We start from the raw sequence: 20,618 nt of genomic DNA on the forward strand, positions 1-20,618 counted from the left end.
AATACGTTAGAATCTAAGACGGGGAGGAAATTCCAGTTATTGCGACCAACTCATGAAAATCGGGTCGTGTTATCATAGGTTCTGATGGTTTACACTTTCTAACCGGTGTTGGGATATCATTCTCGGCAGTTGGTTGGTCCACCAGTAAGCTGCCGCTGTCCCCCACTGATCTCCTGCTGCTCGTTTAACTTTGCATAAAACCTGGCAATCACTTTTTTCTCCCAATTTTCAATCGCGGTCCCAAGATAAAGAAGCAAAGTGCACCAAACACCTATTCGAGCACCTCATCCCGTCAGACTATTCTACTGATTCGAAGGATAGATATGGTGCTATACAGTACTGTACAGGTACACGCACCGGTAAGCATTGGAGTTAGAATAATGGTAATTTACATTCCAGCGCCTTCACTTTCTGTCCAGGCTTTTCCCCAGATTCCACGATTTTAGTTTCCCACGCATGCGAGGCTTGTTACCCCGCACCCCCACTCTGGGCGTCAGCCTAACCGAACATGATAAGAAGCTCCCTCAATCTGAGAAGTGTCGGTCTTATCAGAAGCAGCTAACAAAAAACAATACAAGACAGTAAATTTACAAATTCAATTACAGTGTGATGCCCCTCCGGGCTCGGTCCCTTCCTCACATGGCAGAGTAATCGAAAGAAAAAAAGGCTGTCTCCGGGGGGGTTAGATTAATTTACAGCCAGTGTGGTGACATCGCATCGTGCAGGGCGAAAACTACGGAGGGAAAATGAAAAAAAAATAAAAATAAAAATAGCGAAAATAAAAAAAAGAGATCAATCCACATGTCATGCTACTTTCTAACAGATATAAAGCCCCCCACCTCTGACCTTTTCTCTCTCGAGATCTTGCCATGCTCTCTATGCCTTCTTCAACGGAGAAAAGGTACGGTTGTTGAGGGTCATCTTACGTAACCCTCCTAACCCGAGTCATTCTCGCCTCGCTCGGAGGGAAAGAATCTACCTCGGAACAAGGCTGGCTATCTTAATACCATTATCTACGGTTAACTTACCACCGTAGGGATGGGGGAGGGAGAGACCGGGGAAAAGAGTCTTTTTTTTGTTGGGAGTGGGAAGGAAAGGGTTGGATGGATGGGTGAAGGGAGCGCATACTCCCACTAGTTGCTGAATTGCTATCTGCTCGCTGTAGGTTATTCCGGTAATAATAAAAAATGAATTAACAAACATAGCCGCTGCTGGTGTGATGGGCGCGGAGGTCCGGCACATGAGTGATAACTTAGGGATGGAGGGAGAGGCATTATCATTTGGTGTTGGAATGAATTGTCTACCGGTACCGGGTGTGGAGCTTCGAAATGTGAGGGGGATTGTGGAAGCGATATTAATGATTGCTGTCAAGATTGACGGATCCGGAGCACCTACACATGACCTGTGCTACGCACCCCGGCGGGAGCGAAAGCGCAAAACTCAAGATACCCCTCATTTTTTTTTGCTCTATTCTATCATCTATCCTGTGCCTGTCGCTTCTCTTTTCTTCCTCACTTATTACCCTCCTCCTCTTTTCCTCCTCACCTCCCCCCCTCTACTCACCCCACCACTGTGAGTGACACCCTTAAGAAACTTTTTTCACAGCTACGCTACATACATACTCGTACCGGCCCTTTCTTTACCGCGTCCGCACCAGAGCCGACGGAACCGGCTAACATTGTATCCTTCTTCCAGCTCCCAACGTCCTGGTTCTGACCTTTCCAACCCCGGTCTATTTTCTCCTTTCAAAGGTATGCCCTTCATCTTCTCCATCACTCCCTTTCTCTCCCTCCTAGTGAAATCTAGAAGTCGCTTTCAATTCCCCGCCCGCTAAAGGAAGACAACAGCTACGGTAGAATCATGTCGGCAGCAGCAGCGGCACCAGGCCGTTCCGTCGGTCGCGGTGGCAAATCAGACTTCTTGCACCACCCCATTACTCGCAGTGTACTTCCCTTCCTGAACGGGGGAGCAGCAGGAATGATCGCAACGAGTGTTATTCAGCCGGTAGACATGGTCAAGGTGTGTTTTCCCGCCTCTCGGAAAGGTTTGCTGGTTGGCGGGAGGGCGGAACTTTTCATGAGCTTTAGCTCTTCAGCTCGATTAAGCTCCCGCTCAAATATAACCCTAACCCTATACCAATTCTCAATCAACGCAAACCCCGAATTCCGAATATCATATCGGGAAACGATTAAATAAACCCCTTCTGACATGGAATTCCGTAGGTCCGTATTCAATTAGCTGGCGAAGGTGTTCGCAAGGACGCCATCCGACCCTCTGCTTTCAAAGTAGCCGGTGACATAATCAAGCAAGGCAAATTCCTTGATCTCTACAGCGGTCTCTCCGCTGGTCTTCTCCGTCAAGCAGTATATACAACAGCCCGAATGGGATTCTTCACAACGTTTATGAATAAAATCACCACCAATGCCAAGGCTGAGGGTCGTCCCGTAACATTTGGCGAGAGAACGCTGGCAGCACTATCCGCCGGTGGGTTAGGTGCAGTCTTGGGTAATCCGGCAGATTTGGCGCTTATCAGAATGCAATCCGATGGACTGAGACCCTTGGCGGAGAGAAAAAATTACACTAGCGTTGTGAATGCCCTCAGAAGGATTGCGGGTGAGGAAGGCATTGCCGCACTATGGAATGGTTGCTTGCCCACAGTTGCTAGAGCTATGGCCCTCAATTTCGGTCAATTGGCCTTCTATTCGGAGAGCAAAGCTCGATTCGCAAAGATCGAGGCATTCGACAGTGTCCTTGGGAAGGGGAAAAACGCAGAGGTCGGGAGAGGAATTGCAGCCAGCGCGGTTGCGGGCTTCTTCGCCAGTTTTTTCAGCTTGCCGTTCGATTTCGTATGTCTCAGATCCGTTGACGATGCCAAACAATAGGAGGCTAACAGACAGCAACGGGATAGGTTAAAACCAGACTGCAGAAGCAAACCAAGGGTCCCGATGGAAAGCTCCCGTACAAGGGAAGCTTGGACTGCGCCATGAAGGTTGCTAAGGAGGAGGGACTGTTGAGATTTTACAGAGGTTTCGGAACGTAAGTCTTACCAGTTGTACCTTATTTTCGACTAGAATCTGACAATTGATAGATACTACGTTCGCATCGCACCACACGCAATGTTGACTGTTCTATTCGCGGATTGGTTCTTGAAGTTGACAGCATAGATCTCTAGGTAGTGGGGGGTAAGTTAGATAGGGGGGGGGGTGGTTTTCGTCGGTTGTTGCGGCTGTTAATTGTCTCCCATGGCGCATCGCTCGTTTTTCCATACCCTTATCATAGGCAACTAAGGACCTCAAAAGGTACAGGAATGGATTCAATGGATCACGATTGGGTTTTCTAGTTATGAGGGGAAGGGAAACGGATGCTTTTACTTTGTATGTAGTGTTTTCGGTGAAGCAGGTGCTCGAGTGCCGGTATCTTCACGGAAGGTTTGTTAGCAGTTCCCCTATTTTAAACCAAATTACGACGGTACGAGTACAAGTTTTTTGCAATGGATCCATGGTGCTGGCACTTCCTGAGCCGCGTTTTCGCTTTCCGTGCACAGGGCACAACACGTGTTTCAGCTATGATACCGTGCTCGAGTGGATAGGACCCCAAAAGTCATTCTGGTTCGTCGTTTGGGCCCCTTACTGTTCCCTTGCTGCAATCCACAACCCTCTCCTCGGAGTCATGACGTAAAAATCACGTGATCCGCGTCATGGGGGCAGACTCGTATCCTAGTTTGTGCTTAAACTCTCGCTAGCTTCAGCGCTCGTCTCCTGGGCTACCCTAATTTTCAGACATTCTTTTTTTTTTTCAAAACCTGTACTGGCACCCAAGTACTCTCCTCCTCCTGTTCCCCCCCCCTCTTTTCCCTTCTCCACCCGCAAACACAATTCCACATCTCCTCCACACAGCAATCATTCCTGTACGTGTCGTGCCTGTACAATCTTCGAGAGCAAACATACTAACGGGATACAAGAGGCACAAATTACCCAAGAACAGGATGAGCAGTGGAATGATCGACCTCGGGCAGATGGCCCCAGAGGCATTCCAGCGCGTCCCGCCCAAGAAAGGCCGTGGAGCTCGTGCTACGAAGTCTACACCTTCCACCGCCACCGCTACCACCACCACCGCTACCACATCCATGGTACCGGATCCAGCCACTGCCCTTCCGGCTCCCGTCCCCGCCACTTCCTACCCCGCAGTCGATAGAACCCTGGTCCCAATCTCCACTAACGTCTACCTGGACCGCTCCGCCCACACCGACGAGCAAGAGCCGGCGGATCCGGACCTCCCCTTCCTATCGATCCCTCTCCCCGGAGAGTCCACGGATTCAGTGCCAGTCTATGACTCCTGTGATGAGCTCCGCCGCAAAATCCGTGCCTTCTTCCGCAACCCGAAGTACTCCAAGGTCACACAAAAGAAGTTTCGTGAGGCCATTGGTAACGTGAACGCCAATACCTACAGGAGGTTCATGGAGAAGAAGGGTGAGACTGCGGGTGCGGAATGTGGCATGTTTTATGGGAGTTACGTTTTCTTCGAGAAGATGAGAGTTTATGAGGGGAAAGCCAAGGGCGTTCGCAGGGTTAGAAGTGAGATTGAGTATGTTTTTTTCTTGTCTTTTCTGGATTGGATTTGGGGGGGCATGTTTGCTAATGACAATTGGGCAGTTTCTCGCATGGAAGACCTATGATCGACGATAACCGCCGTGGAGTCTGGGTCATTGGCAGAGCTCCCGCAAAGGGAAGCGGGAGTAGGAGAAAGGGGTGGTATTGATACTTATGTCATCGTGTCTTACTTTTTCTTCTTCAATCTCTTCTACCGTATATCGCCTTTTTCACCCTCTCTACTCTTTTCTCTTTTTTTGTTTAGGGAAGGCCGGTCGATGGTACCGTATATTTCTTGATCAAAAATCTTCATGGGTCTTGTTCTGTCTTGTTTTCCGGTGATTTTCTTGGGCGGCTTTAGTGATTTTCAATTGTACCCTTATCCTATCACGTGTAATTGTGCCTTTCATCCATCTAATTTGTGAAGTGCTTGGGGCTGTGACTAGAGATGCAGTTTGTGGCGTGCTAGCCTCACTGAAAGTGTTGTGGATTAGGTATTTGCTATCATTGGGCTAGTTGTGTTACTGTTTGTCGAGGTGGCGCTATGTCCGAGGATCGGTACAGCACCGTGCACTCTTGTATTGTATTGTACAGTACTCGGATATGGAAGTAAAAATCGAGGACGACGGGGAACTGAGATTAATCTCATTGAATACACTTTTTTCTCTCTTTTTTTCTCCCTGTTCAAGTTTGCAAAGATACCATCCTATTAGATGTATCCTGTATGACCCACTTTATAGCAAAACTGCTACTACCATGGAAAGAGGATCATAGGAAAAATAATTTGTTGAATGTAGTTTTCTGATCCAATTTTCAACTTCCTGAATAATCAGTTGTCACTTCTGACCTTTACAAATAACTTTCCAAACCATAACTGTTGCAGCATTTTAAATTTAGGTATCAAACAGTCTTCACCTTATTTTATACTAGGCTTATGGATGACTCAAACCATTCCTGATAATTAACTACAACTGAAGGCAGCCTCATCCAAAAAAATCACCTTACTCCAATTGGACTCACTCTAGTTACTAAATTGCTGTACTCAATCAAATTACTTCTACTTTGTCATGTTATTAAAAAATAAATTAACTAGTAAAATAGTAGCTATAGTCTTGATTATGAAAAATTCATCATAGAGAGTGCTTAAAAGTCTCTACACCAGCAAGCTTAGCAACTTCTGACAATAGGAGATGGCATTTATAGGAAACCACTATTGCAGTTTCAAAATGGTGATATTTAATCAGTGTAGTAAAAGCTAGTTTGTATTCATTAGTATATTACTAGGAAGGCTGTTGGATGGTACTAGTACCATAATAAGATGACAAAGACTATTTATAAAAATGATGAATTCCTCATAAAGTTAGTCATAAGTCCATCTACCTTACTCATTGAGTTGTCAAGTAGTATTGCATTTTGTAGATATTACTATACAATATACTTTTTTTACAACCATAGGTACTAATTCTGAGTTCTTGTCCACGCCTTCACCTTCACCTTCGCCTTTACCTTCATCGTCATCTTTACCCTCACCCATACCCTCACCTTTATTCTTATTCTCGCTCTCATCTTTATTCTTGTCCTAATACTCATTTCTCGACATTTCAGCAACCATAATATTATTATGATAATATTATTGTAGTAATTAATTAAGATTTGAAATGTGGTCTTAGGTCAGTGTTCTCAACCGTCCGGGGCGCCCTACAGGGCCCTGGCGGGCTGTAGTCCTGGGCAGTGGTCTGGACAGACGCCAATATGCCCGTCCGTCCCGGGCACCCACCCATGCACTGGACGCTTGGATTCACTGTCTTAGGTTCAAATAAATATTAATTTTTTAGAGCCAACCCACTCATAAAAGTCGTGATACTTTGTGGTGAGTGGAGTACTATTGTGTGCTGGGTGGGTTTCTTTGTTGTACAAGTACACCGTATTTCAATATCCAGAATGGTATCTAAAAATCTCGACACCTATAAGATTCATGCAGGATGAGGTGGAGAGAGACAATGATAGACTGAGGAGATCTCTCTTCATATCTTACTTCCCACCAAAGGCAAGTTTGGATGGGCTGGGACATGTGACCCGGAAAACCCCGTGCAGAACTAGAAAATCTCTTCTGCCTCCTTTCCAAGCCAGCTCCCCCGAATACTTTTTTTTTCACCCGCAGGAATCGTTCCCGAACCCCCCCCCTCCCCTACTGTCCACCGTTCCACCCCCTCACCGTACATGATCTGAAGAGTAGGTACCGTAGAAACTCCAATAATCAGCACGTGTGCTATGTCGTTGAAAATTCCCTCCTCCCGAAAAGGGGCGAAAAACACAGCAAAAGGTGAGCTGATAAGCCCCTCTGAGAGAGGTAAAGAAAAGAAAAAACACCAGATCCTACCAGAGAAGGCAAATCCAATGACGGCATACGGGTCGATTATTGGAGTTTCTACGGTAGAAGGCCGCATCATGACCAATCACTCGGCCCTTTGAAGACTGGAGGTTGCAGAGGGTTGTCAGGAGTGGAAGGTCCCCGAGGATTCTACTTAGGTGGTGTAGTAATGGTGTCTACGTTCCAACCGGCTATAGTTCATAGGGTCGCACAAGTAAATAGGTTCGTTCCCCGCGATCCCGAACAACAAGGATGATTCATACGATGGAATTGCAGCGATCAAGTCTACCGAATATGGTCCACCACACTACCCTTTTACAAACTCCACAACATGATAACTAAAGTGTGGTAGCTCCGCTATGATAAACTAGTTCTGCCTCCCAACAACCTACCTAGCTTAGGAAGAGGTCCGCTTCTGGGAGAGGATATAATAGTATAGTGTAGTATAGGTCCCACCCTGAATAAGAAAGCGCCGGGGTAGAAAAAAAACCTCATGCAAATAAATCACAGCCCCCGCCGGAATTCCTTAGGAAAGTCCTTGCTATCGCACTCGATAGGAACGGAAAGGGAAGTTCCCACTGCCAAGTCTCATTCGAGTCGAGTTTTCCGCGGGCAAGTGTTCGTGCTGTCAAGGTGGGATCCCGCTGTGCTAGTGCTCACGTACGTAGCCTCCCACCCCCATAGGAAAGTGTGCCGGATATCATAATAGTTTGTGCTCCGTGTGGTGATGGTAGTCGGGTAGGGTGGCATACGCGCGTTCAGTTACCTCTCGGCTTTAAAAATTGCACACTCATGCAAGGACACTGTACTGTACAAGTGGGGCTCTCTGTCAGCGTAATTGCTTAGGTGCTGATTCGGTGTTGTCATTGCTCCACACCGTGTGTGTCCGGGGTCCGAGTGTTTCTGGGGAGAACGCTGGGTGTGATCATGAGGACCCACTTGGGGAGTATGTGCTGCTGTTGATGATGAAATTTAACCCGAGTGCGCCCGGTAGATGGACTGTGATGACTCCGGATGACATCCACTTGGGATTTTTTCTTCTGCAAAAGAAGGATGAAGATTAATGGTGGGGATGTGTAGGTGTGGGGGGTCCCACGGGTGGAAAGCTCCTTCCTTCTTCTGGTGTCTGTTGCGTGCCCGCTCTTGCGTGAATCGAGTCTAGTCTTGTACCGCATTCTAGACTCGGTGTTGGCCTTCGGGACATGATCCTCACAGAGAGTCGTATGTTAATGGTAGGGCTCCTTATTTCGTGAGGGGGTTAGCCTCATGGTTGCGATTGAACATTTGATTGTCCCGAAGGGAGAGTGGGGTATAAGTTAACATGAAAATGCGGGGAAACCAATCATCATAATTATGGTAATCAATCACCTGTGGCAACCAATGTAAAATCAATCTTACATTTGAGTATCTCTGTAAACAATAGACATACCACTCTAAAAATTAATCTATAAGTACTTTTAAATATGGAGAATGATAATATGTAGCTCTTATTTTATAATATTAAACTGTTACTCAGATATAGTGTTTTAAGGCTGGTTAATTGAAACAGAAAACTAATATTTTAAATAATATAAAAGTTGAAAAATATGTAAGGAATATTTCCTTGTATGAAGAAAGAGATTGAGAAACTGCTGTACTTCAATACTTAACTATTTTTATGCTAGTTTATAAGTATGACATGAGGTCATGGTGGTTTGTAGGAAGTAAGTAAACTGTATACAAATTTGACCATTTCAGTACAGGATATCTGATGACTAAAAAAACTTATAGATACAAATCTTTGCTCTTCTCCTCAATCTAATAATGTAAGTAGTAGGTATATGATATCTGAAATCAAACTGAGATGTTTTGAATATTCTACTCTATGATCATTATAAAAAACTTAAGAAATTACAGCAAATAGATTATTATACTAACTAATAATTATCTTATAGGTATACTGGTATCAAGAGAATAAAGTATATAGTTTGTAGTATTGTCAGATATAAGTAGTATATTACCTAGTTAATAATTAATTAAAATATTATATTTATAGAATTAAACTTTAGTTTAGTAGGATATTGGATTCTAAGTAGTATTTCTTAGTTTTATAGTACTAGAGAAGCTATTAAATAGTTTTGTATTAGCTATCATAGTACAATCCTCAGCTATAATGATTTTCCAGTATTATAGTTAAAATATTTATTAATTCATTATTACTAGCAATGATAACTCATGTATAAAGCATTCAAAATATTCCTGTTTGACTCCAAACCCTGCCAACTTAGTCACATAGTTATAATGAAGTCAATAATAAAGAATTAGATAGGTTAATTTAGTTACTACTAGATATTTTGTACTAAAACTGTCAAGCTTGTATACAGTTTACTTACTTCCTACAAACTACTATGATTTCATATTATACTTATAAACTAGCATAAAAATAGTTGAATATTGAAGTACAGCAGTTTTCCAATCTCTTTCTTCATACAAGGAAATATTCCTTACATATTTTTCAACTTTTATATTATTTAGAATATTAGTTTTCTGTTTCAATTAACCAGCCTTAAAACACTATATCTGAGTAACAGTTTAATATTATAAAATAAGAGCTACATATTATCATTCTCCATATTTAAAAGTACTTATAGATTAATTTTTAGAATGATATGTCTATTGTTTACAGAGATACTCAAATGTAAGATTGATTTTAGACTGGTTGGCATAGGTGATTGATTACCATAATTATGATGATTGGTTTCTCCATAAATTACGTTTCACTATAATACTAGAATCTGTACTTAGGAATTGCAGTTTCTGTTGCAAATAACAGGAGGCGGAACTTTTCGTCCCCCCCCCCCACTTTCTATCCTGCTTGCACAGCCGATAGCGGATCTCAACATTTTGGTAAGGGGGTATGGATATGAACTCAGCTTCTATCACCTCCTAGCAGTTTTGGTTTGGATAGACTACAGTCTTAGACAGGAAGGTTAAGACCTTCGGTCTCCCAGCTCCAATAGCGCAGGATTTCTTAATTATCCTGCTCCAGTGATCGATTGTTCGGTATAGCGCATTATTATTATTTTTTGGAGGGGGGGGGGTCCAGCTCCTGGGATCCTACTAATTGCACGGCGGTTTATCAGTTCTTGACATCTTACTTAGCGCTCTCGCCAGCGAGGTATCTCACTGAATGTTTTTGGAAGGAGCGAGTTCTTACCCCGCCAGTAGGAAGAGTTGGATTTTTTGTCTGAGGGTAAATTTTTGGTTACACATTGAATGCATTATCGGAGTAGATATATCATAGCGCGCCTAAGGTTTGTAGGAACCGGATGATACATTCATAATATGACAAAGAGTACTGCCGCACAATACACTCTCGATCTTCGTGACTTGTGAAAACCTCTCTCCAGGCATTGCGTCAAGTTTTCAAGTTGGGTGTTGGCAGTATATTAAAATGTCTATTCATCACCACCCTTACAACTTAATCCTCTTCCTGAGTATCATGGTAATCTTCATCCACTTATCTTACAAGTTGCCCTCCCGCACTAATCCATCCCTGCCCGGACCGGACTTCGACCAGGAGTCTTCACACCTCAACAATAGATACCTTTCCACTAGTTTTGCCCCTCTATCACGGCCGCTCGTCCTGTTAATTGGTGGCAAACTTGTGATTCAAAAATACCCCTAGCCAGATGCCCGAACCCGCTATCCTCGAGGACCCTTGTGTTGCGCTGGAAACCAACATGGTATATATAGGCGCCGTCACGGTGGAAAGCGGCCGAATGACCCTGTTCCAATAAAAACCGCCTAGAGAACCATACCGCGTGGTGGGTGGTCTGTAGAAGTAATACGGGGAAATCACGGTAGTCCGCAACGAAAAGGGAAAGGGCAATCAACCACAGGTTGTGCACTGCGAGGGCTCAAGCCATCTACATTCGCATCTACAGTGGACTTCTATCTCTTGCGATATTTGGGTTCCGTTTTGTTTTTTCAATACTCCTGTTTCCATGTTGATGGCGACTAAACTTGGGGGCCTTTACTTCGTACCGAGGAAAATCGGCACTTGGGCACCGGGATGTTTGTCACTTGCTCGGGCTCGTCTACTATGTAGAGACCTAGGATCCTCTCTCATAGTTACCCGGGCGCCAATATAGATCTACGTCCCTCACCAGGGGATCGACTATCATCCCTATCGATTGTACCGTTTTTTTGTTTTCCTCTCTGGATTCTCGGTGACGTATAGGTCTTCTACTAAATTCCCCTAGCATAGCATCTAGTTAGGCATGATAGCTGCGTTGCTAACAAAGCTGGATTCATAGCCACTCACTCGTGAATACAACTCAAGCAAGAGAGGATACAATAGGGCATTTGTTGGATATAATAGGCTGCATGCAGAAAGGGGGTTATTGCTTGGGGCCCGTTTGGATACAACCGTTCCATTCCGTTACACCATACAAATTGACTGCTTCGAGACGGAAGCACGAGTCTTTTTATATGGTTAATCAATGTATATTATATGGGAAATGGTCACAGAACGGAACGGTTGTAGCGTTGCCAAATAGGCCCAATGTCGCTCAGCTTTGCCGGTGGAGCAGGTTTCTTGTGTTCTTTGAAAGGTTTCTTCAGGAAATAATACCCTAAGGGAAAACGATCTTGTTTCCCACTTTTTACCTTTGAACAAAACAAACGATCTTCTTCGTCTAAATGTGACTCTTATCTCTCCTCTCCTCCCCTCATGTTCTCATCTCTGCTGAAGCTACCCCCCGCACTTCTCTTCTCACTACTCCAACCACTATTTCCGCTACCTTGATCCCACTCTTGACGAATCTCCTCACAAACACCGGATTCCCACTGCCGCCACCTCTGGTTCTGAAATCTTGTTGCACTTAGACAGTACCTCCTTCGACGGCATTGGCGACGCGACCGCAGATATTCCCAGGGTGATGGATAATAGTATCTTTGGCTTTGCCATTATTACCCTATCCATATACCGGCTTGGGGGGACAGGTGCGGTATATATCCCTGGTGTCGTTGGAAGAACTTTTCCGGTCATTTCCGCAGTGCACAGGACAGAATAAAAATATCACGAGGGGTCCCTGAGCCAGAACTGGCCATGTGAATTCAAAGCCCCCGTGCTGTCGCTCTCTCTTCGCTTAGATATGAAACCCCCATCTAGGAAACGGGTCACGGTGAAACAGCATCACTACCCGCGGCCAGAACCGTGGATATTGCACGTTTCCGAGACTGCAGTGCATCCTGCATATTTGGGGGGAGTACAAGTACAGACCCTGGCGTGCTTGTAGCGGTGAACCACGTGGACAGATTCTGGGAATACAAACGAATGAGCTCGAACTCTGCCGTACCAACATGCGGTAACAATTATAGCTCCAAAATATTGGTCTTGTGCCGAATGGGGATGCTGTACGCAAGATAACTGCACTTGTACAGTACCGTCCTTCCTTGCACAATTCTTTCCCTCCCTTCCCACAATATCCCTTGATGGCACCAGCCTGCGTGGAGCCCAAACAAGTGAACTGAAGGAATGGGAAAAATTCATCACTATACCCGACAGGCGTCTCTCCACATAGTTGTCCGAGACCTGCGATTTATCTGAAAGCCAAGATGCCCTTCTGCTCCGTTTTTTGTTGTTTACTCAATGTTGAGCCAGCGCAGTTCCGGTGGTGTATCCCTGAGCACCCCATATCGTTCGTGGTGAAGAGGTGACCTATGAATAAGGCATGCTAACTTTTGCCTAGATATATGGGGTGAGGTTAGGTGTTGATACATCTCAACAGCAAACAAGCGACTCCAATACGACAGCCTATGCTTTTGGGCAATTCGTGCAAGACAAAGTGGCCTTCAAGGGGGGTCTCAGAGACCTAGGTAGAATGATTCGCGGTCTTCTGTTAGCGGCAGGCTCGATGTTCACGTTGCGTGTCAGGCAAAAGCGTATCAAGGTACATTTACTCGAGTACGGTACAGGTGATCTCACCCCGGGTACAGTAGTTGGTGCGCATGGGGGTCGGACGGGTGCTTCTGGGGGGCAAATAGCGGTAGCGGTGAAGTACTTCTTTGATAGAAGTGCTATATCATGCCACATCTTCTTGTAAAAGTCGAGTTACGAGTAGCCCTGGGGAGATCTGCTCATTTGCTTTTGCTGCTGGATTAAAGTGTGGCAATTTGGGGGTCATTTTGCCCCCCGGTTGGCTTGGTCACTGTGAACGTCAAGGGGCTCTCCCGAGAAGATAAGGTAACTTAGCCGAGTACGGTATCGTATCGTAGTCTATTGAAACCTACGGCCTGTGGGTGAGGAATGGGAAGAATCATCAAGGTTTTCATTGCGCTCTTTTGCCTTTTCCTTGAACTAATATCTGTCGTCTCCGTTGATGATTGCTGCGAAAACGTCGAGATAGTATTTACTCTGTCCTCACACGTGCGAGGAATATGAATGACGTGAGCGCGGCCTGCAGTCCTGAAAAGCCACTCCCAGGAGATGAGGGAGTCGAAATAGGGTATGACAGTGCAAGGTTCTAACTTACCACAGCTCTCGTATTTCGGGCGTATGACCGTATAATCACCAAAGAAGTGCTGACCTTTAAATTTACATGTACCGGCAGCGGTAGGGTACTTGTATTATAAAGCAACACCAATGCTTTTCAGGCGACACCGCACCATCCCCTTCTCAACACGACATAACACGGAGGGGCACAGTCACGAGGATCACTCATAAAAAATAAAGAGAGATTCTGTCTAAAGGCATGAAATCACAAGAGTCCGGGGAATCATCAGGAGGACCTCGTATTGGGACTCGCGACAAAGTCAAAGTCGCCCTACCAGGTACGGTACTCGAGTATACCAGACCGTGCATTTCTCCGAGAAATATCGGCAGGATAGGAGTAAGCTTCCCGCGAAAGCACGGGTGCGCGATCCGGTAATATCCTCAAAGGATCATGGTCTGTCTCAGATCGGAGAATATTTACTTTTTGCCATCTCGGAGACGGCAAACCAAATTTAGTTTCGGTTGAGCGCTGCTCCTTACCTAGCTCATCTCACCTCCCGTGTCTCGGGTGAGGGAGGGTACCCGGAGCGGTGCCATGGCAGCGTATGATAATACAGTAGCGTGCGGAGGCATGATTCGATGCTGAATAGCACCGACGGCGGCGGTGGAGACGGGAATCTATATTGCACAGGTAATTTGGTGTCACCAGCGCAGGTACTGTACTTGTACGAGTACAGTACAGAATCGAAAAATTTGGTAACAGGTGCTTCAAACTACCGTATCATCCTGTACTAGTACGAGTACCTACTTGAGTACAGTACTATGCATGAGCGCGAGGGTGTTGTACTGTATCGTACTTGTGGAATAGAGACGGCATTACCGATACTTGCAGAGTTTATCGCTAATCGTGCTGGAACGCAGGTTGTGCGGAGCTCGGATAATGGTGGGGTTTCCCGGGCTATCCATTTAATTCGCTGTTAATCTTCTCGCAGGGTTTGGTGCTCGAGGCCAATGGCCAAGATGTCAACTTTGGTGGGCATATCCGGTGTTGTAATGGTGGGGAAGTGATAGCTGGAATTGCTGGGATAAGCTGGATCGCAGCAGACAAAGTGTCAACGCCCCTGGGTGCCACAGAGGAGGAGGTCTGGCTGAGACCTTCACGCCTTATCAGTGGGCCAGGTTGAATGGTATGATGTGGTTCTATTCCCACCACAATGTCCATAAATTTGCTACAGAAGTATGGTGCGTGTGCGTGCAAGTAACCCGCCCTCCTCTGCAAGAGATTTCAACCAACGGCCGCGGAGTCTCGGTGCTCAGGCCGAGGGAGAGAAGAGGAATGGCCATTTCCTGGTGTAAGCCTATGCACTCGTATGGTGAGGGTCCTCTGCAAACAGAACATGCGGACATTCATTGAGGCTTGGTAATAGTATGTGAATGTTCCGAGGACGGACTTCATACAGGTTAATTAACACCTGGGCAATTGCGCAATAACTGTCTGTCCTGGGAAATCCATGGTAATTAACATGCCCGGACATTCTCTGCTTCCATCTGAAGGCTCAACCCATTTTTAAACCCAGGTGTCTTCATGAGGACTTGAGGTAAATTCTCGTGGGAATGGTTATTAAAAATCCTTTGGGGATGGAAGTTGACCTATATTTTCTTGGCAAAGCATTGCTGTCAAGGACGTTCCTCGCAATAACCCCTCCTCACCCCTCCAAAGTGGTGCATCTGGGTCGGAGCCGGCACTATCATACAGCTACTTTTTCCATTGGATTCGTGTACTGGAGTAAGCAAGGTGTAAGCAAGGAGGCAAGCCCCAAATTATTACCGGATAAAGTTTCAAGTAGTGTCCGCATGACTCGAGTGGAATTCTAGATCAACCGTTTAATTTAATTTCCCTAGTTTTATTTTTGTCATCATTCCCCTTTAGCTTTTACTCTACCAGGTCTTTGTGGTAGAGAGACACACGCCCCCTACATCTCCCCACAAATTTCTGCCGAGACGAAAGGTCCGGAGGAGTGTCTCTTTTGGGAGGAATTCTTATGCATGTTTTTGCACGAGGAATTCCACGAGTGCGCGGGAGAGGGGAAATAGGAGAGAAGAGAGGGGATTGGAATTGGATCGAGTTGGGGCACCAGTGAGTTCCTCCTGGATGGTGGTATGGATTCAAGTTCAAGAGCACTGTACTCAAGTATCGCCATTATAGTACCGTTGTCATGAGAAGGGGAGGGAGGGGAGAAGGAGCGGGGGGGGGGATTGAAGTGCCACCGGGTGCTGCTGGATTACATGTACTTTCTTTTTGCAATCACCAAGTCACGATCAGGGTCTTGCTTATTTGCATGCTGGCTATTGGATTTACGTTTCAGGGGTTAGTTCGGTTTTGTATAAATACCTTGAGATATCCGCTATTTCTGGCGTTTTTATTTCTCCATCGATTACATCGAGAATCCCAATTGGTAAAACCTCGCGGAACATAAATTTTCAATATGGTCGGGCTCACGAGTGTTCTGCTGCTCGTCGGCGCTGCTAGTCTTGCTGCTGCTGCTCCTACAGAATTGAACATTAGACAGTCTGGTGCTTCTACTACTAGTCCTCCTTGGTATCCTGCTCGTGAGTTTTCCCCCCCTTCGTTGTTTTGCTTGGTTTTGTTTTGTTTCGTTTTGTCTGTCACATTTGGAAGCTTTTTTGGGTTGCTGATATGTTGGGGAAAAATAACAGCTAAGGGTGGAACTGCTGCATCATGGGCGACTGCGTACGCTAAAGCTCAGGCCCTCGTCTTGCAGATGACTCTGTTAGAGAAGGGTTTGTACAGCCTTGGTATTCTAGGTGGATTGGATTGGACTGATGGGCTTTAGTTAATATCACGACTGGAACTGGTTGGGCAATGGGTCCCTGTGTAGGAAATACCGGCCCAGTACCACGTCTTGGATTTCCCTCGCTCTGTCTTCACGATGGCCCTTTGGGCGTTCGGTTTGCCGATAAGATTACTTCATGGCCCGCTGGTATCACTATTGGAGGTATTTCTCGATTGCCTCTCACTGTTCTGATTTCAGGGAGTCTAAATCTATGTAGGGACCTGGAATAAGGAGCTCTTCCACGCGCGCGGTGTTGGTCTCGGATCCGAGTTCCGCGCAAAGGGTGTCCATATTGCTCTCGGTCCCGCAATGGGCCCTCTTGGTCGTATGCCTGCTGCTGGAAGAAATTGGGAGGGCTTCGGATCGGATCCTTATCTCCAAGGAATCGCATCTGCGGAGCATATCAAGGGAATTCAGAGCCAGGGGGTTGTTGCTACTGCTAAGCATTACATTGCCAATGAGCAGGAGCATTTCCGTCAGGGACCCGGTGCTATTTCATCGAACATTGATGATAGAACTCTTCACGAGGTTTATCTTTGGCCTTTCCAGGATTCCGTCAAGGCGGGTGTTGGTGCCGTCATGTGCTCTTACAACCGTGTCAACAATAGCGCCGCATGCCAGAACTCGTACCTGCAGAATGGTATTTTGAAGGATGAATTGGGATTCCAGGGTTTCATTATGAGGTGCGTTCACAGCTTCTCTTTTCCAGTTTGAAGCTGATTCCAGTAGCGATTGGCTGGCGCAAATGAGTGGCGTTGCATCAGTCTTGGCTGGAATGGACATGACAATGCCCGGTATGTTTAAGAATTCACCCGGAAATGAACGCTTTACTAACTTGATGCAGGTGATGGTCTGGTTTGGGATGATCGGCTTTCTCTCATGGGTCCAAATTTCACTACGGCTGCTCTGAATAGCTCCGTACCTTTGGACAGAATTGACGATATGGTTACTCGTATTGTTGCGACCTGGTATAAGTTTGGCCAAGATGATGGCCACCCAGAACCCAACTTTAGTTCATGGACCAAGAACACCACCGGTCTGTTGTACTATGGATCAAACGAGCCCCCATATGCCATCGTCAACAAACACGTTGAGGCTCGCGGTGACCATGCGACTCTCGCGCGCAAGATTGCTGCCGAGGCTATTGCCATGTTGAAGAATGAGGACGTCCTCCCATTGCAGAAGCCAATGAAGGTCGGCGTTTATGGAAGTGATGCTGGTCCAGGTGACGGACCTAACGCTTGCCCCGACCGTGGATGCAATCAGGGCACCCTTGCCGTCGGGTGGGGAAGTGGTGCCACAGATTTTGAGTACTTGATCACTCCTCTTGAAGCTATCGAAAAGCAGGTTGGCACCTATGGGGGTCAAGTCTCTTCAGTCTTAAACAACACTAAGCTTGACGAGATCAAGGCCGATGCTAAGAAGCAGGATATCTGTCTCGCTTTTGTCAACGCTGATGCCGGCGAAGGCTATATCTCATGGCAAGATGTTAACGGCGATAGGCCGAATCTCAAAACCCAGCTTGGGGGAGATGATTTGATCTCAGCTGTTGCCGAGGCTTGCAAGGCCACTGTCGTTGTGGTTCACTCCGTCGGCCCTATCATCATGGAGGACTGGGTTCGCTCTCACAAGGTTGACGGTATCCTCTGGGCTCATTTGCCTGGCCAAGAAAGCGGAAACTCACTCGTCGATGTTCTATGGGGTGCTGTTAACCCTAGTGGAAAGTTGCCGTACACCATCGGAAAGAGCTTGGAAGACTACGGACCAACTGCAGGTGTCCTCTACGAGTCCAACGGAAACCCGCCACAACAGGACTTCACTGAAGGTTTGTTGATTGACTACCGCTACTTCGATAAGAAGGATATCACCCCTCGCTATGAGTTTGGTTTCGGCATGTCTTATACCACCTTCGAGTTCAGCGATCTCAACATTGTCCGCACCGGATCGATGGAGCCTCTTCCTAAGCCTCGCCCTGCTCCCGAAGTTACTCCTCCAACCTACAATTCCACGCTCCCTCATCCTTCTCAAGTCGGATTCCCTCCTGGGTTCACCAAGATCAACCGCATGATCTACCCTTACCTTACTAACACCAACGTGACTGTTGGACCCTACCCATACCCTGATGGTTACTCCACTCCTGCCCACAAATCCGAAGCCGGCGGTGCCGAGGGTGGCAACCCAGCACTCTGGGAGATAGTCTACACCATCACCCACACTCTCAAAAACACTGGAAAGGTTGCCGGAGCGGAGGTATCTCAGCTCTACGTCAACTACGGATCCAAGGACACTGTTAGTGAGTAGCAATTGCCCCTTATATATATAACATTGTAATTTGGCACTAACAATGCATTCAGAATTCCCCGAACGAGTCCTCCGTGGCTTTGAGAAGGTCTTCCTCGAGCCTGGAGAGAGCAAGACAGTCACCTTCAAGCTCACTAGACGCGACCTGAGTTACTGGGACGTTACTAAGCAAAACTGGGTCATCCCATCCGGAGGTTTGGGCGTTTGCATAGGTCAGAGCTCGAGGAAATTCCACCTTCGAGGAAACCTCAGATACGGCTATTAAACCAACTACTTTACCCCTAGCGGGACGGATTGCAGGCAAAAAGTAAAAGGGCGTGGTAAACTTCTTGTACATAGGTAATTTTTTCTTCTTGGTCGGTCGGGCGTATTGTATCATAGTGTACCGTTTCGTACACATTAGATTCATTCTGAGCAGGGGGACGTTAATTGGGACCAAAGCAAATTTCTACCGAATGATGTTGCACGTCGCGCATGTGAAGGCTTGTGGGTAATGTGCCTCGCCCACAATATATCCCGAATCGCCATGCCACGTGATGCAGTGTGCCACGCAATGCGATATCCTGGATGATGGTACTGGTACCGGTACTGTTTTTGCATCACGTGTATTGCTTTGCAGCAGCATAGCATAATAGATCGTACTCGAGCGCAACCTGTAGCCCTGCCCAGCGGGAGAAACCAAGGCACTTGCGGACCGTGAAGGGATCGACCCCACCTATACAAATTACGCCGATAGCCAGGTTGCTGAGTGGGGTGTAGTTGAATGGAGCCGAACGCGTTTGCGCTGCTGTAATGTGTGGGGTACTGGGGGGAGGGGGTATGATGGTGCGTGGGCATGTCTGAACACGTGATATCACTCGGTCTCTATCGTTTCTGAGGTATGATACTCGAGTTACTATAACCCGCCAATTCCAAGTATTCAGAGTTCGGCCCACCGAGCTTCTGAAAACCAACAAACCTTCGGGTCTTGGTGGGTGGGACTTGTGCAGAGGGGAGGGCGTGGATGCGTTAGACAGGTGGTCCATGACAGATTCGTTCCTGCTTTTGGACAGGAAGAGAAAACACACACCGCCATAGCGGTGAACCTTCATTACAGGAAAAACACATGCAATCACGGTCATGACCGCTCTAGCAGACACCATGACTTCCAAATACCCGCTGTATCCCACCAACTACCAATTGGGATTACATGCCCATCTCACCATCTGTGGAGCTGATAACCTTGTGACAAGCTCTCAAGTTTGCCCATCTTGCCTGTTGTTTCTTTTCTTTTCTTTTCTTTCCTGCTATCCATCCGACTGTCTGTTTCCTCTTTGAAGAATATATACAATATTCGGATATCTTCGCCTGTGAGACCAAGTACGAAGGATCACACTCCATGACTCGAACCAGCCCTAAGCAACTTCTTTTTATCCACTAAAGTTACAGAATTATTAGAACTTTCACTACTCCTTGACCTCTGCTTTAATGACTAGGGGGGCGGCAGTCTGGAAGCCGGAAAACAGACCTCATATTGGCTCTACCCACCAATGCTTTGGAATAGGACGACCTAGACGGTGAGCTTCTCACAGCCGATATTCAAGACTTGTGCGAAGCCCTCTTCTTGGTAGCCCCACCAAACATCGGATATCTGACTCCAAGGGGAACCCTCGCTTGTGGACTCTGATTTTGGTCGAGTGTATGCATGGGAAAAAATGGACGAGAAAGAAAGGGAAAAAATTGAGCAAAGCTTTATCCATCTGGATCCGCAATTACGCGCCAACGCTCAATGCGCCCTCCGGCGCATCATATATTCGTAGAACAGACCGCTCCAGGAACCGGATCCATCCCACCAAGCGGCAAAGTGAGAACAGAATCAAAAAAACGGCAGGAGAAAGAGGAAAATGGCCATTTTGCTGATCGGGATGGCCTAAGTATGGTACGACGACGACCTAACAATAATATTATGGTACCTTGCGTTTATAACATATATCATACCGCTGGCATGCTCAATACATCATGTAATACTCAACTCTCTAAGAAAC

At 46.5% G+C, this 20,618-nt stretch overlaps 5 protein-coding genes; all 5 read left to right on the forward strand.

The window, feature by feature from the left end:
- Window positions 1–871: 871 nt before the first annotated feature.
- Window positions 872–1,856, forward strand: GSTUM_00007080001 (uncharacterized protein; the record flags this gene model as incomplete). XM_002839148.2 has 5 exons in its annotated part: window positions 872–1,161; window positions 1,257–1,492; window positions 1,591–1,624; window positions 1,696–1,751; window positions 1,848–1,856. Exons 2-5 carry the CDS (start codon window positions 1,259–1,261, stop codon window positions 1,854–1,856), a joined length of 333 nt encoding a protein of 110 aa, XP_002839194.1. The 5' UTR covers window positions 872–1,161; window positions 1,257–1,258.
- Window positions 1,857–1,860: 4 nt separating this feature from the next.
- GSTUM_00007081001 (uncharacterized protein) lies at window positions 1,861–3,447 on the forward strand (the record flags this gene model as incomplete). XM_002839149.2 has 6 exons in its annotated part: window positions 1,861–2,019; window positions 2,223–2,588; window positions 2,623–2,745; window positions 2,775–2,846; window positions 2,909–3,036; window positions 3,089–3,447. 6 exons carry the CDS (start codon window positions 1,861–1,863, stop codon window positions 3,162–3,164), a joined length of 924 nt encoding a protein of 307 aa, XP_002839195.1. The 3' UTR covers window positions 3,165–3,447.
- A 33-nt stretch (window positions 3,448–3,480) lies between these two features.
- GSTUM_00007082001 (uncharacterized protein) lies at window positions 3,481–4,991 on the forward strand. XM_002839150.2 has 3 exons: window positions 3,481–3,907; window positions 3,962–4,584; window positions 4,653–4,991. Exons 2-3 carry the CDS (start codon window positions 4,127–4,129, stop codon window positions 4,756–4,758), a joined length of 564 nt encoding a protein of 187 aa, XP_002839196.1. The 5' UTR covers window positions 3,481–3,907; window positions 3,962–4,126; the 3' UTR covers window positions 4,759–4,991.
- A 10,462-nt stretch (window positions 4,992–15,453) lies between these two features.
- Window positions 15,454–17,231, forward strand: GSTUM_00007083001 (uncharacterized protein; the record flags this gene model as incomplete). XM_002839151.2 has 7 exons in its annotated part: window positions 15,454–16,048; window positions 16,157–16,240; window positions 16,294–16,455; window positions 16,511–16,976; window positions 17,023–17,087; window positions 17,138–17,148; window positions 17,208–17,231. The coding sequence occupies exons 1-7, from the start codon at window positions 15,925–15,927 to the stop codon at window positions 17,229–17,231; spliced, it is 936 nt and encodes a 311-aa protein (XP_002839197.1). The 5' UTR covers window positions 15,454–15,924.
- Window positions 17,232–17,235: 4 nt separating this feature from the next.
- GSTUM_00007084001 (uncharacterized protein) lies at window positions 17,236–19,023 on the forward strand (the record flags this gene model as incomplete). XM_002839152.2 has 3 exons in its annotated part: window positions 17,236–18,276; window positions 18,463–18,586; window positions 18,648–19,023. The coding sequence occupies 3 exons, from the start codon at window positions 17,236–17,238 to the stop codon at window positions 18,857–18,859; spliced, it is 1,377 nt and encodes a 458-aa protein (XP_002839198.1). The 3' UTR covers window positions 18,860–19,023.
- Between the last annotated feature and the right edge of the window lie 1,595 nt (window positions 19,024–20,618).

The sequence above is a fragment of the Tuber melanosporum genome, assembly GCF_000151645.1.
Source record: "Tuber melanosporum whole genome shotgun sequence assembly, scaffold_31, strain Mel28".
In the NCBI taxonomy this organism is placed as follows: domain Eukaryota; kingdom Fungi; phylum Ascomycota; class Pezizomycetes; order Pezizales; family Tuberaceae; genus Tuber; species Tuber melanosporum.